This window comes from Peromyscus leucopus, chromosome 1 (assembly GCF_004664715.2).
Source record: "Peromyscus leucopus breed LL Stock chromosome 1, UCI_PerLeu_2.1, whole genome shotgun sequence".
Lineage (NCBI taxonomy): Eukaryota > Metazoa > Chordata > Mammalia > Rodentia > Cricetidae > Peromyscus > Peromyscus leucopus.
This window is the reverse complement of record NC_051063.1, coordinates 39,733,593-39,749,046: the sequence shown is the minus strand read 5'-3', so window position 1 is coordinate 39,749,046 and position 15,454 is coordinate 39,733,593. Positions and strand designations below refer to the sequence as shown.

Below are 15,454 nucleotides of genomic sequence, written 5' to 3'. Positions count from 1 at the left end.
AAGGACACAGCAACAGGAGGATTTCAGAGATTTGGGCTTCTTAGCCAGTTTTCTTAGCACATTGCTGGCATGAGATAAGGTCAGGTAAACACTGGCTCTCTGCAGTACACTCACTTGCAAATGGCCTAGAGCAGTGATTCTTAAATCGTTTGCCCTCAAGATCTTTCTTTGCCCAAGAATTTTTGTCCTTGACCCCAGATACATAGGAATATAAATAAATGTGTAAATCAAACATCAACTGATAATAAATCATAAGCGTTTTTCAAAACAGTTCTTTGGTGTACATACAATGTTATCATTTCTTAAAGGTGAAAGCCAATTTGCATGCTAATGAGGTGGATGTGCTTGCTTATTTTTAACATAAAAAATGAGATCTTGGCTGAATATTTAATACTGTAGAACATAAAGAACCCTTAATGTTTTTCAGAGTTGATTGCTACTTTGATTTTCATAGCTGTCAAAGCTGGGAATGCCACTTCACATAAGTATATCATACAAAATGGCAGAAATATGTGTAAGTTCATTTCAGAAATTATTGGAAAAGCTGTCCTAATTCTAAGCCAAAATTCATGTAATGGTTTTGTTTTTTTAAAGTGAAATTCAGGTCAGCAACTTAAACAGCAATTTTTAAAAACCAAACATTTTAACAATACAATTCCCAGATATATTGATACTTACATGCTGGGGAGCAATGGTAGGAAAATACTGAAAGTCTTTGCTTTCTATAATCAAAGCATTTCTTTGAGAACAGAAAAGTTTCTGCGCATGACGAAACACTGTGATCCATGACATGCAACAGTCTCAGATCTGCATTAAGGGGCTCCAAGCATTGATCACTAGTGTGACATCCACAGTGCAAAGTGTGTACACATGCACAGAACCAAGGCTGCAAGATGTGCCACAGGCCAGTGCCACCAGAAACACCCGGGGCTCGTTGTGCCTTTGATTTATAACTAACTTTTGAAGATTTATTTTATGTGTGTGTTTTGACTGCATGCATGTATGTGTACTATGTGCAACTTTGGTGCCTGAGGAGGCCAGAAGAGGGCATTGGATCCACTTGAACTGGAGTTACCATGTGCCTGCAAATAACTGAACCTGGGTCTTCTGTAAGAGCAACAAATGCTTTAGACCACTGAACCATTACTCCAGCCCTCTCTAATTAAGTTTTGGTTATTGTGCTTTCTGAAACCTTTAAGTGTATTGTGCATCCTCTCCAACCACCTCCCGCCTCTGACTACCCCATTCAGCAATCCTTATGGGTTTGTCCCACAGTTTTAGAAGAGGGTCTGGAAAAAAGAGACCCAGGAATGGGGTGGTAGCTCCGAAAGGCGCTGTGAGGCTAAGAAGAGAGTTCGGGGGAAAAAGATCCATTTAATCTTTTTTTCTCCCTCTAGCAAAATGTTGACTTCTAGAGCAATGTGAACCCGTTTTTCTGCTTGTCAGTCAAATCCACAGTGAATTGTTCAGTGTTGAGCAACACACTTGAATGTTTACGCTTTGTTTTGTTGTTTGTCGTTTGAGTGAACTCTCAGAGATGATAAAGGGACACCACCCTTGGATTGCATACACAGAGGGGAAAGCAGGCACTGGAAATAGGAAATGGGCCATTCATTCCCCACTGAGAACAAAGATTTGGAGGGCCAGGTTGATGAGTACCTGTGTGGAGCTGCAGCCGCCTGGGCAGGTCCCCAAAGGATACCCACACTCCAGAGCTGGAGTCTTGGGAGGGGTGCACATTTCATTTCTGACAAATGGTTGACTGGTTTAGCTACCCTGTGAGGGTGCATTGCCAGTTCAGAGGTGGGAAATGCACAGTCTAGCCTCCGTATTAGCTTTTGTTTTCATCTGCCTGTCCTACAGAAAATAATCCCTGCATGTCTGGTCTGCAGCAACAGAGATCTGTTCTTTCTTAGGTGACCACTCTATGGGTGTCAACCTCAGCCCTGCATTGCAGGAGGATCCCGTAGGGATTCTCTGGCCTCTTGACCCAGTAGATCCCTGGGATTCTCTCCAGTTTCAGCTGGCAAGGACAGGGGTGGGGCTTGCCCACTCATACTGCACTCCACACACCCGACATCCTGGCCAGGACCTGGATGCACCTAAGGGAAGCCCTGTAGGATACTTGAATGTGAGAAGTCAAGGATCACAACTTCTTTCTGTGTGGAGAACAGTCTCTCTCTACTCCAGGCTGTCTTCACCTCACCTGAGCAGAGCTAACTCTTAAGAATTCCTCTGTGGCTTTTTTAAATGTTTAATTTTAATGTTTGTTTGAAACAAGGCCTTACTGTGTGGCCCAGAATGGCCTGGGATTCAAGATCCTCTGGCTTCATCCTCCATGGTGTTGGGTTCACAGATGTACATTACCATGTCCCTCCCATGACTTTATTATTCTCTGTCTTGCTCAGCTGTTACCTCCCAGCTCCCTAGGCTAATGCTTCCTAATGATTTTCACATTACAGTACATGAAGAAAGTCCAGTTTTCTGTTCATAGGAATTAGAGCTAGAATGTACTACAGGGATGCTGGCTCCCAGGGCTCACACTGCCATTTTGTGAGTGGAAAGAATCAGTACACGAGGCTCATGCATAGAACAACAGTTGGGGGTATTCTGACCTGTGAGGTGGAGTCCACGTTCTTTGTTCTCTCTGGAAAGTTATTTTGTCTGATATAGGTAAAACTCCTATTCGTCCTTGAGACTTAGCTCAACTGCCTGGTCAAACCTGCCTTAGGGAGAGAGGTTCACTTCTACATCCTGGGTTTGGCATCTCTGGAATGGTATTTATGAATCTCTAGTATAATTATTTGTTAGCTTATTTGATTTCTCTGCTTTACAGAGTGCTCTTGGGGGGCAATGACTTTATCTCATGTAGCATTTCTTTATTTCAAATACCCTGGCACATAGTGGGCACTAAGCAAGTTTTAAATGGGTACATGATGAGGGGTTAAAAAAAACGCTGCTGTAGTTTTTATATAGGGTGTTATGTTTTTCTCGACTCCCATGAAAAGGAGGAATATTGGTGTTGAGATTTGCTATCAGCCGTTTTTCACGATTTCTAATGTTTGAAGAGGATAGAGTTACACAATCTCACCCAAGCAATTTCAATGTAAGTTCTTAAAATACTATTTACTGACTACTCTATTTCCGCCTCTTTCTTATTTATCGTTCAATACATATGGGTACACCGCACATCTTCATTTTCACAAACACAAAGCTCTCTTCCATACCTTCTATTTGTAAGGCATTAGGAACTAACACCAAGGTTAGAGAAAAAGACATGAAATGGACATTGCTGTTTACTAAAATGCATACACACATGCTCTAAAGTGTCATCTTGACATGGGAATTTCTGTTGTACAAACCAAATCTAAGGAAAAATAATGAATAGAAGAGAATGTTCTTCATGGTATAATTTAGAATAATGAAAAATAGAAACAAGTACCCTAAAGGTTAAACAAATTGTGTTGTGCTTATCTGATAAAATATTAAGTAGTTGTTTTAGTAATTGTGCATAAATATTAAAAATGGGAAGTATGTTCATCATATGATTGTAAGACTAATACAGAATTATGTAAATAGTATAACTCCAGTTTTATCTGTGTGCCTACAAAAGGGTTGGAGGCATTTATTTTGGGGGTGGTTGTGAGGATTAAATGAAATAATTCTTTTAAAGTATTTGAAAATTTGTAGCCACACATCAAGATGAGTACTGTAGAAGTCCTCAAGTGAACACCTCTGTTCATCAGATAATCCAGGGTTTTTCTTCATAGTGGTATTTGAGTAGTGCTATTCTCAATCTATTAAATGTCCAAGGTACAGACAAGAGACTAAGCTGGACAAGAATTTTAAAGTCAACAGAGGTGAATTAAAAAGACCTAGACCTTCACTCATGGGTTCTTCACTTTGCTTCGTCAGATAGATGACCCGAGAAGAGCTGGTAAGATGGCCCAGCATCTCTCCTTACTAACCTTGAATGACCAGGGTCGGTGTCACCCAAGAACCTATCAGCACCATTCTGAGCATTAGTCAGAGGTCTTCAGGGGAACAGAATGATTAGGAGGAATATCTAATGTGGTTATAGGGGCAGAGAATTCCTATAGTCTTCCATCTTAGGCTGGAGGCCCAGGAAAGCTCGGCTGTATGCCAGTGTACACTTAAAGGCCCAAAACCAGGGAGCTGAGGGTGGAAATCCCAGCGTTAGCTTCCTTCAAAGAGCACAACAGGGCATACCTGGTGCCATGTTTCTGCTGGTGGAAAAATAGTCCATATTTGGTCAAATACCTGATGTTCACATTGGTATGAAAGGTACAACTGTATTTGGTCAGAATGAAGGGACGTAAGAAAAGTCACAGGGGTACACACCTTTAATCCTAGCACTTGGGAGGCAGAGGCAGAAGGATCGCTGTTAGTTCAAGGCCAGCCTTGTCTACAGAGTGAGTTCTAGGACAGTCAGGACTACACAGAGAAAGCTCTCTTGAAAAACAAACCAAAACAAAAAGTGACAGGAATCAGGAGGAACTTGGGGGGCAGAGAGCAGTGAGAGGAAGTAGGAGAGACTGAGTAGAAGGCAGGCATAGGCATCACCAGTGTCAAGCAGAGCCTTGGTTCTTCTGGAAGACACAACAGTAGGGAGTTGCCAGGGGAGGAAGTCCATTGCTTCGAACAAGGATGCCAGTTTGGGTTTTAAGATCTTCCCTGAGCTTTGAAGTATAAACCCTCGGGGACATCTGCTGTATGAACCCTGTGGCTGTAATGACACTTGGTAGGGGCAGACATAGGGCTGTGAGGAATGCAAAGTGACAAATTCTAGAAAAGCAACATCATTCATAAGAGACGAAATGCTAACTGAGATTCCAAAAAGCGTTGTAATCGGGAAACCATAATAGACATGTAATTCCCTCACAAACTTACTTGGAAATATTAGGAGGATGTGATTTCCTAGTATTCAGAATGAAGAGTCCAGGCAACTCAGTTACTTTTCTATTGCTGTGGACAAAACACAGTGGCCAAGGCAGCTTATAAAAGAAAGTGTTTGATTGGGCTTGCAGTTTGCTGAGGGCTAGAGTCCATGATGGTGAGCAAAGGCATGACAAACAGGGAGTGCACATACACACTTCCTCCAACAAGGCTATATACCCTCTCATCCTTCCCAAACAGTTCCACCAGCTGAGGGCCACATATTCAAACATAGGAGCCCATGGGGACCGTTCCCTTTCAAACCATCACACCAGGCTTGTAGTTATTCTTAAGGACAGAGCGACCCCACTAAGATATGGGACTGCCACCTCGGGTATGAATTCAAGAAAGCATCACTTAGAGGAGAAAACAAAGATGAAATCAAAACAAAGAGTTGGTTAACAGAATTAACAGCTACATAGAAACTAAAAGGCAGACCACCAGTCCAAATCCGTAGCAGATTTGGGATCCGCAGTAAAGATAGAAAAACCGAAGTCCTGGGTAAGGAATGAGTCAGTAAAGCGGATGCAAACTTAAGTTCTCCTAGAATGCAAGCAAGGTCACAGTTCTCCTTCAAGTCAGGAGATGAAGAGGACAGAGACAGAAACCAGGTTTCAGAGAGTCAGTCTCTGACGGTGGAAGTAAGCGCCAAATCCAAGCTGTGTTGGGAAAACCTTATCCAGAAGATGCGCATGCTGACCAACCATGTTCCAGGGAAGAGTGGTAATGAGGCACTTGACCGACTGGCTTGGGAAAGAAAGCTCCTATGAGTGCATGGTGTATCTACAGTGATGAAGAAAAGCACCGTGAGAATCCAGGCAAGAAATGTGCAGAAACCACATTCTCCCATCTTTAAAAATTGGAGCAAGAGTGGGAAGTCTGTGAATGTATTTGTAGTGATTGCCTCAGGGTGGGGAAACACTGAGTTTCAGTTTCCGCTGTTCATCTTTTCCCAGACTTCCTAAGACACTTGTATTAGCCACTCTCCTCACTGCTGTGATGGATGGAATACTTGACAAAATCAAGTTAAGGAAGGAGGAGTTTTGTTTGGCTCATAGCTGGAGGGTGCTGTCTATCATGGCGAGGACATCACAGCAGCAGATGTCATGGCAGCAGATGCAGAGGGGGGCTGCTCACATTGCATTTGCAGACAAAGCAAAAGGGGTGAATGCTGCTTCTCAGCTTGCTTCTTTTTAATTCACTCCAGGACCCCAGTCTATGGAACGATACTCACATGTACGGTGAGTCTTCTTATTGTAGCTAATCCAGTCTAGAAAATCCCTCACAGAAATGCAGATTTCTTTTCTAGGTGATTCTAAATCCTTTGAAGTTGATAATAAATATTAACTATCACTTGCGTATGTACACATTATTTTAGTATCCTGACTAAAAAACAAACAAGCAAACAGCATCAGCAGCAGCAGCAGCAGTGGGGACCTTGGAGATGACTTGGTCAGATCTTAGTTTGGAGTTTCCACATCTGTGTAAAAGAGGATGTAAGTTCGAGTTCTAGAGTGCAAAGGACTAAGGACCATAATTCCCCAAGTCAAGAGAGGAAGACAGAGATAGAAGCCAACGTACAGCCAACATCATGTGCGCCTGCTACCACACATAGTGCTGGGGTTGCCATGGCAAGAATATGTCTGGACACTTTCTGGCTAGCCAGTCTAGTTGAATCAGTAATCTCCAGGTTCAATGAGAGACCATGGCTCAGAAAGAAAATTAGATTGGAGAAATGTTGAAGAAGACATCAGAATTGATTTCTTTTCTCCATGTGCACACACACATGCTCCTGCACACACATGTACACACACACAAATAAATAAAACATCCTTCCTTCCCCTTAAGGACCAATACAATTCCATTTTCACTAAAGTGCTTCATCAAAAGTGACCTTTACTTTCCTGGGATTCAGTTTCCCCCGTGGTTCTTAAGGAGTTCTATGTTATCCTACGTAGTTGTCCAATCTACCTCAGTGTACTTGCTCATTGACTTTTCCAGGATAAACATCATTCAGTTTTAAGGTCTTCATGAGTTATTTGCTAAACAGGAACTCACATACTTTTTGAAAGGATGAATGAAAAGCATAATAGGGAATTCATATGAGCTAGTAAAAAAAAAACTCACTTTTAAGTGTCTAGATTACATTATTCTTCAGTAATGTATTTATAATACTTAACACTAGGGGTCTTCTCTGCCTAAAAAATTCATGTGAAATATGTCACCCTGATGGGTGATCAGATCTGAATTTTCTTCAGCACTTGCAGCTTTGAGTGACACTCAGATAGCCTTCTCTTCCTTCTGGGCTGCAAACCCAGCACTAATGTGCCCTTTGGTTCTGTCAGGTTTAGAGAAAAGAAGGCTGGATCTCAAATTCTGAAAACCCATAGTATATTTTAGTAATTTAACTTGGCATTTGCAATGACAGAGACGATCCCCCACAGTGCCAGAATTGGATGGCTCAGCACCCCAACCCTTTCCTAATGCATTCATCTCCATCCAAATTGTCATTAAAAATGTTCCATGATATACAGAAAATCTCAGTGACATTCACAAATAAGCACTGATTTCTTACTCATAGGTCTGTAGTGAACTGGTATAGGCTGGGTTGCTCAGATATGACTCTGGGATTTGAGTTTGGCCCTGGTGGAACCATATGTTTATCATCTTTTAATTTATATGCGAATGATGGAAAACATGCAAAAGATACTTGATCATGCAAGCTCACTTTTCTTTCTACTCACATAATGTCCTGACTTCTCATTGGTTATAGCAAATCATATGGCAGAGTTCAACTTCATGCATGAGGAAAGATACTTCTAAGAGTTTGTGGGACAAGGGGCGTGAGGGGATATTTGAGGAACCATTAGATAATGCACTCCAGGGTTTCAGCACATATTATTCTCATTTTTATTTTCATATCTGGAGAGAGATACAACTCCTGATCTCCACACATATGTTCATGGGCAAAGGTAGCCCAACACAAGTACAATGTGCACACACTGTGCACACATACACACATCACATGAAAATATTGTTCATGAACTAGATATCTCTATAATGAAATAAAACTCCTTTTTGATACTAATTTGAATTTTATATCTAGTATCTTTAATTAGGTAGAACCCCAGGGAAGCCATGAAGGAGACATATACAAACTGCAAGCTTTCTATGTCAAGGTGAAAGAAGTGGACTGCATATCATTCTTTCCCCACAGAACAGGACTGAATTCTGATGAAAATCTAACTTTTCTTAAGTGCTTGTATTAGATGCACATGGCACGTGTGATCTGTCAAAATAATGGGTTAGCATTTACTTAATGACTACTGCTATGTGCTAGGCACTTACAGGATGCCACAAATGTGTATTCTCTCTGAAATCAAATGCAGATATATCTCTCTAAGCTTGATGTAGGGAATAAAATAAGGAAGAAAAACAAGGACAAATTTGCCTGTGGCTGGGCACACAGGTCTCTTCTGTTTTCACACACAGAATCTCCCAGCTTCATCAGGAAGGTGAAGCCGGTGGCCGCAGGAGAACACACACACTGAGACAGAAGACTGTGTCTGAGACATTGACTGTACTGATGTCTCATCATACACAGGCACAGGCTCCCAAAGCCAGTGACCGACTTTCTCATCCAGGCTAGTCCACGTGATGTGGTGTCTATGTTGCTGTTTTCCAGCCTCTTCTATTGATTTTTATTTCACTCTTACTCCTGTTGGCAGGTTGTTTAACAGAAAGAGGAACAGTAGGAGGGGGGTACCAATGTGGATTCTACCCCTGCTCTGTGCTGTGTTTTCTACACTCCTCTGAAGGGGCCCGTGGATGCTGGCAGCTGTGATTCTCTGACTAATAAAAATTACTAGTCTTGAACGTGATTGATCTCAGGAGCCGGGCTGCGGCACCTGTCAGTGTAATCAATTTGCTAAGCCATAGCTTCACAGCTGCCCCTCCCCCCACTTCTCTGGTACCTCATTTTAAACAGGGAACAGTTTGATGATGAGAAGCTGAGCTGCTGCATAGCACCCCAACACAGTTAATACATTTTGGGGTTATGAACGTCTGTAGGACATTGGTTTGAATGCTTCGCCTCAGAGTAAATCGAGTCTCAACACTTAGAAATAAACTGATTTGCAGATTCTCTGTTTCCTTGGCTTCAGGACTTGCTGTTTCTTCATTGTCATTTAAATTTCGTTCATCCTCTTGGTGTGGTGACGGATTCCCATGACTCACGGCTTCAGGAATCTAGACGAAAACTTGTGATTCTGTGCACTGTTGTGTGCAGAACGATGGCCCGTGCTGCTTGGATGCTTAAAAAAGCAAAAAGCAAAAAGCAAAAAGCAAAAAAAAAAAAAAAAAAAAAAAAAAAAAAAAAAAAAAAAGAAATGTCCTTGCCAGCATCCTTTCTCGGGAGCATTATTCTGTCTGTGCAAAGGATCATTCTTGTTATAACATCTCTCAAAGTGATTGAACAAGCAATTTTTTTCCATTCTCTGATGTGCTGCTAGATATTCTGGATGCTGATGACACTGCTCAAAGTAGTTTCAATCTTTTCATTTCACTGACCCCATGAAAATGATGTCTTAGCTCTTGTAAAGGGTCTGAATTTCAGGCTAACTTAGTTCCTTCCTTCCTTCCTTCCTTCCTTCCTTCCTTCCTTCCTTCCTTCCTTCCTTCCTTCCTTCCTTCCTTCCTTCCTCCCTCCCTCCCTCCCTCCCTCCCTTTCTCTCTCTCTCTCTCTCTCTCTCTCTCTCTCTCTCTCTCTCTCTCTCTCTCTCTCTCTCTCTCTCATGCTTACAATCAGGTAACAGATCCACTGATGAGTACCTCATTTAGATTTTTATGTTTATTCCTAACATATATTTTAATTACTGGGTTGATATCTTACAAAGCAGCGCAGAGTTCCATTAAGGATCCAGAAATGCAGATTACAGCAGCGCTGGATGAAGGGCTAGAATTCTTTTCACTCCTGACTATCCACACTCCTTTCCCCCAGACACACATCTTGCTCCTTGAAGCTCCACCAAACCATCCAAGCCCCTCCCCTTGGGGCTGCATAGATTTTTAGCCTGGACATTTTCTGTCTGCATCAACTGAATGATAGCAGTAAACAACAATAGTAAACAATCACAGGATCTTATCGAGTGCTTTGCAGAACTCTTAGTTACATGCAGGTAATCCCTTTTTTGTCTAATTATAATGGTTGGAGCTATGACTGGATCTGCTTTGTGTATAGATCTAGGGAGAATTGCCGCTCGTGCACTTGTGTAATTTTGGGTTGATGGTGATAGCCATTGCTTTACCGAAGCTACTCATTGCTTCCACACTGACTGTGTACAAGGTGAGTTTTGGGGTGGGATGGTTAAGTACTAAGAACAAAGAGGCAGTTCTTAAGAATCATATAAACTCCTGATACTATCTGCTGGGATAGGATGTATAGCTCTATCTTCAGAAGTTATCCAGTGGCTTTCTAGTGCATGTCTCCACCACTGATTTTAACCGTTCTATAGTTGGGTCACTCACTAGAGATAAGCTTGAGGGTGGGGAATGTGTCTTGTTCCTCTTCGTAATGATCATGATCATGCTTTTGCAGTCTATCATAGTCAGGTCCTCAGTCTGTGTTCATTGAGTGAAGGACCAAACAGGCAAGGGAATGGACGAATATGTGAGTGAGTGAGTGAGTGAGTGAGTGAGTGAGTGAGTGAATTAATGGATAGGGGTGTGAATGAATGAATAGGTGAGCGAATGAGTGAATGAATAGGTGAATGAATGAATAGGTGAGTGAATGAGTGAACAGAAAGGCATTTCATTTGCTTTCTGAAACGAGCAGAAACTTTGATGTTAAAATTGAATGGAAACTCTGCAGGTCTATATCATTTAAAAATCCATCGGAAGGGTCCTAAACGAAAATTTAACAGACCAAATTCAATAGCACATTCAAAGAATCATCTAGTCTGACCAAAGAGGGCTTCTTCTGGAACTGCCAAGGTAGTTTTCTATTAAGGAAAGTGGCGCTGGCAGTGTGGGAATGTAAAGTGTTACAACCATTTTGGAAAGCAATCTAGCAATGTGCATTAAAGTTAAAAATATATGTATGTCTTTTGAGCCAGTCATTCCACTCCTGGGAATCCATTTCCCAGAAGCAAGAGCGCCAATGTCTGAGAATCCTTGTACAAAATGGTCATTGCAGCTGTGCTCCTGGTGGCGAAAAGTGGGAACAAGTGATTGCTCGTCGTCATGCAGTTAACCATGTGATGGTGCACATGCACACATGCTGCGGGATATTCAAGAGAATGACTTAGAGCTAGTTAATATGGTTTCCACAAGGTAACCGTCATGTTCCGAGTGCGTGGAACTCTGTACAAAAAGATGTCCTTTGCCTAAAGAATGAAAACAAACCCCAAAGCAAATACTATAAAAGGAAGGAAATCCTGGGCAGCAGACTTGCTAGCTGAATCACTTTGGAAATATTACTTCTTTTGACTTCAATTTTCCTGATTATAGGATGCCAGTGAAGGTTAAATGAATTAAAACAGGTAAAGTGCCAGGGACGTAGAAGCTAACTGGTAGCTGCGAGTTATTATCACAGTCTATTTTGTTTGTTTGTAGACCTGAGTAGAAAATGCAAAATTCAAGGAAAAACATGAAAGACGCACACCAGAATGTTAGCCTCCTTATGTTTTGTGGAGGCAAGGGGCTGACGTGGGATGAAGGGTGAGAAGGCCCACAAAAGATAAAAGCATGCACTTCACGTTTACAAATTGAATTTAAATTATGGCATGTGGGACTATTATAAAGAAACTCAATATTTTTAAAGGAGCACTTTATTATTAAGTATATGAAATAAGGCACTCAGTAAAGCTCACCTCACTTTAACTATCTGTAAGAAGCTCTCAGCAGGTGCTTACCCATTTTAAACAACGGGTCTGATGGGAAAACACTACCAAGGGGCTGATTGGAACACATTTTCTGAGAATACTAATTCCACACTGGGGGATGGCAGGGAGAAAGTATCCATAGGACAAAAACTTGGTAACATGTTGGTCACAAGTAGCACATGCCTGGATCACAGGACTGTGGACCTGGCAAAAGTGTGTGGTCCTTTCTCACCTTTCGGTTCTGGGAAAAATGCTGCTTCCTCCGAGGAGCCTTCTAGACTCATGTTGCTCGAGTATGTCCCCATCCGTTCATCCTCTGCCACATCACTCTCACGGTCAGTTGTCACCATTGACGGAAGTCACCATTGACATCCCCCAGGATGTCGTGATGGCCTACAATTTTCGTCTTTTCATGTGCTGGTGCTGTCTACACTGTAATTTAATGGATTGTTGCCCCTCTGCTAAATTGTTTTAAAGGCATTTAAAAAATTAGTTTTCCTTTAAAAAGAGTCAGTTTCTGTGGCCATTGCAGCAGAGTCATGATTATGGAAATTCTCCCTCACGAGAAACTGTGGATCATGCTGGGCTCTCAGGCCCTTATTTCTCATCTTGGTGGAGGGGATGTGGTGACGTGGCCTCTTGTCCTTTCTGGAAGTGTTGTGAGCATAGCTGATTGCACTTTCATGAAGTCTACATAACTTCCCTAATGGAAAGGACTTGACATTAGCAAGACAGAGTTAGATGGCTGTCAAACAAAGGTCACTTTCCAGAAAACCCTCAGTGAATTCGAGAGAGCACCCTTGTAACAACTTCCTACCTCTGCACATTAAGATCTGTTAGATCCAGGGCCTCCCCTCCCTAGTGTGTGTGTGTGTGTGTGTGTGTGTGTGTGTGTGTGTATGTGTGTGTGCGCGCCCGCGCGTGCAGTGAGCAGTAGCCATTTCCAGAATGGAATTGCTCCCTTTCTTACGATCTTAGAAAATAACCATGTTAAGTTTTTATACTTGAGCATTAGTATAGTGTTTGTGAAATCCGGCCTTCACTTTTGTGTTGTGCTGATGTGATGATAGTCTCTGGCTCTCTGAGTGCTGGCGTCTCCAGCAGCCACTGTTAGATAAAAAAAAACAACAACCCTCATTTCTCCCAAACCCATAAGTACAGATGGGCTATTTAACTGTGTTCAAACACTTTCTTCTCCCCCAGGTCCTTGCAAACATGGAAGACATTAAAGTCCGTGAAATACAGATTTTTGACTACAGGAAGAAAATTGCCGAATCAGAGACCAAACTAAAACAGCAACAAAACCTGTATGAAGCTGTGAGATCAGACAGGAACCTGTACAGCAAAAACCTGGTGGAGGCTCAGGTAAACAGTGTGTGTGTCCTCACCTGGTGGAGGCCCAGGTGAACAGTGTGTGTATGTGTGTCTTGTGTGTGTGGTGTGTGTGTGTGTGTCCTCACCTGGTGGAGGCCCAGGTGAACAGTGTGTGTGTGTGGTGTGTCCTCACCTGGTGGAGGCCCAGGTGAACAGTGTGTGTGTGTGTGTATGTGTGTGTGTGTGTGTTCTCACCTGGTGGAGGCCCAGGTGAACAGTGTGTGTGTGTGTGTGTGTGTGGGGGGGGGGGGGGAGGGTGTGTGTGTGTGTGTGTGTGTGTGTGTGTGTCCTCACCTGGTGGAGGCCCAGGTGAACAGTGTGTGTGTCCTCACCTGATGGAGGCCCAGGTGAACAGTGTGTGTGTCCTCACCTGATGGAGGCCCAGGTGAACAGTGTGTATGTTCTTACATTTTGATTTCTCTCTACACTGGGTTTAAAGAACTTACTATTGTTCTGATGGCAGCAGCATTAGACAAGCCTAAGAAACCCTGCTCAAGCTACCTGAAGAAGCATCAGTTTATACACACTGTCAAGTTGCTGGAAATGGGAGTGATGCAACTCGATAGGACACAGAGAGCAAGGCCTCCTTTAAATCGCTACGTAGGATTGTCACCGTGCTCTTGGGTTTTAGAACGCTTGGTAGCTGCCAAGGCTCAGAGTGCAATTGTCCGTATTCATTCCTGTTTAAATTGCAGAACCTGGCTTTGGAATCTCTTTGCAATGATTGTTGTGCTTCTGATTTGTTCCTGTGTGTGTTGCATATGTATGTGTTTGCACATGTGTGCTGTATATGGCACTGTTTATGTTGTGTATGTCTCTTGAGACTCTTCTCTGTCACCGCTAGAAGGTACTTTGATGTTGACGGGCATATGGGACAAAGGAATAGCCCAGTCAGGTTTGGTCAGATATTGTTTTGAGAGAGCTCTTAAATAAATGTTGAACTACCGTGGGGAGGATGCTGTCTGTTTGGCTTCCAAACCTTTCTCCCTTCCTTTTGTTAGGATGAAATAACAGAGATGAAGAGAAAGTTAAAGATCATGACGCATCAGGTGGACCAGCTGAAGGAAGAAATCTCCACCAAGGAGGCTGCACTTGTGAAGCTGCATCTGGAGCAGCAGCGCATCGAGAAGGAGAAGGAAACACTGAAGGTACCAGGCTTACAGCACACGCTTAGGCTGGCATCTTCCTGGTGGAGGCGGTTTCCTGCTCACCGGAAGCAGCAAGAACAACCAAGGAAGGCTGCCTGTAGTCTCAGTTGCTAATCTCCAGAAGCCACCCACACCAGGTGCTGGGAGAATCACCTTTTCTGTTTCAGGAATGGTGATGATCATAGGTGATGGTCCTAGGCCAGCGGGAGAGGAGACTGGTGGACGCCCATGGCTCCTAGCTCATTTATGACCACCATGCCTCAATGGAAGAGAAGCTAGCATATCGGTAGTGCCCAGGAAGCCCTTGACTTTATAGACTACTTAACCACCCATTTGTATTCACAACCTATGATGAACCCTGTGCTCAGGCCCAACACCCTCAGACACTACTCTGGGCTTTCAATCAGATGATATTTGTCCATCTGTCCGTAAGCAGGTGACTTTTCTGTCTGCAGTGTTGTTCCCTATCAGGTGATAGAGCTTTTCCCTCTCTTGGTTTGTCCTGGACCAGGTTCATAGATGGCATGGCATCTAGGGGTCTCAGACCTTTGCAGCCTCTCCTTCCGGGAACACCTGTTTCCAAAGATCTTACTAAGACACACTTGTTTGTTTAGTTGCTTTTTTATGATTCTGGGGGTGAATGCACACCCTTGTACATCCAAGACATTCTACTACTGAGCTATATATCCATCCCTTGCTTTTTTGAGATAGAGTCTTGCTAAGTAGCTCAGGCTGGCCTCAAACTCATGATGAGCCTCTGGCCTGTACTTCTCCCTCTCCTCCTCCTCCTCTCTTCCTCTTCCTCCTTCTCCTGTTTCTTCAAAATTAATTCATTTTACATCCCAGTTTCCCCTCCCTCCTCTCTTCCCAGTGTCCTCCCCTCATCCCCCTCTCTTCCTACCCCACAATCCACTCCTTCTCTATTTCTGTTTAGGAAAGGGCAGGTCTCCCATGAGTATCAACAAAACATGGCATATCAAGTTGTAGTAAGACTAAAGACCTCCCCATGTATTAAGGCTGGGCAAGGGGACCCAATATGAAGAATAGGGTCCCAGAAGTCTGTAAAAGAGTTGGAGACAACACTTGTTCCCACTG

General features: G+C 43.0%; 1 protein-coding gene across 1 annotated transcript in view; it reads left to right on the top strand.

The window, feature by feature from the left end:
• Window positions 1-15,454, top strand: part of Cfap58 (cilia and flagella associated protein 58) — a 98,435-nt gene that overhangs the window by 24,894 nt on the left and 58,087 nt on the right. Inside the window, exons 10-11 of the mRNA XM_028874645.2 lie at window positions 13,041-13,202; window positions 14,213-14,359. Of these exons, the coding sequence (XP_028730478.1) occupies window positions 13,041-13,202; window positions 14,213-14,359 (309 nt within the window). The remainder of the gene's footprint in view (window positions 1-13,040; window positions 13,203-14,212; window positions 14,360-15,454) is intronic.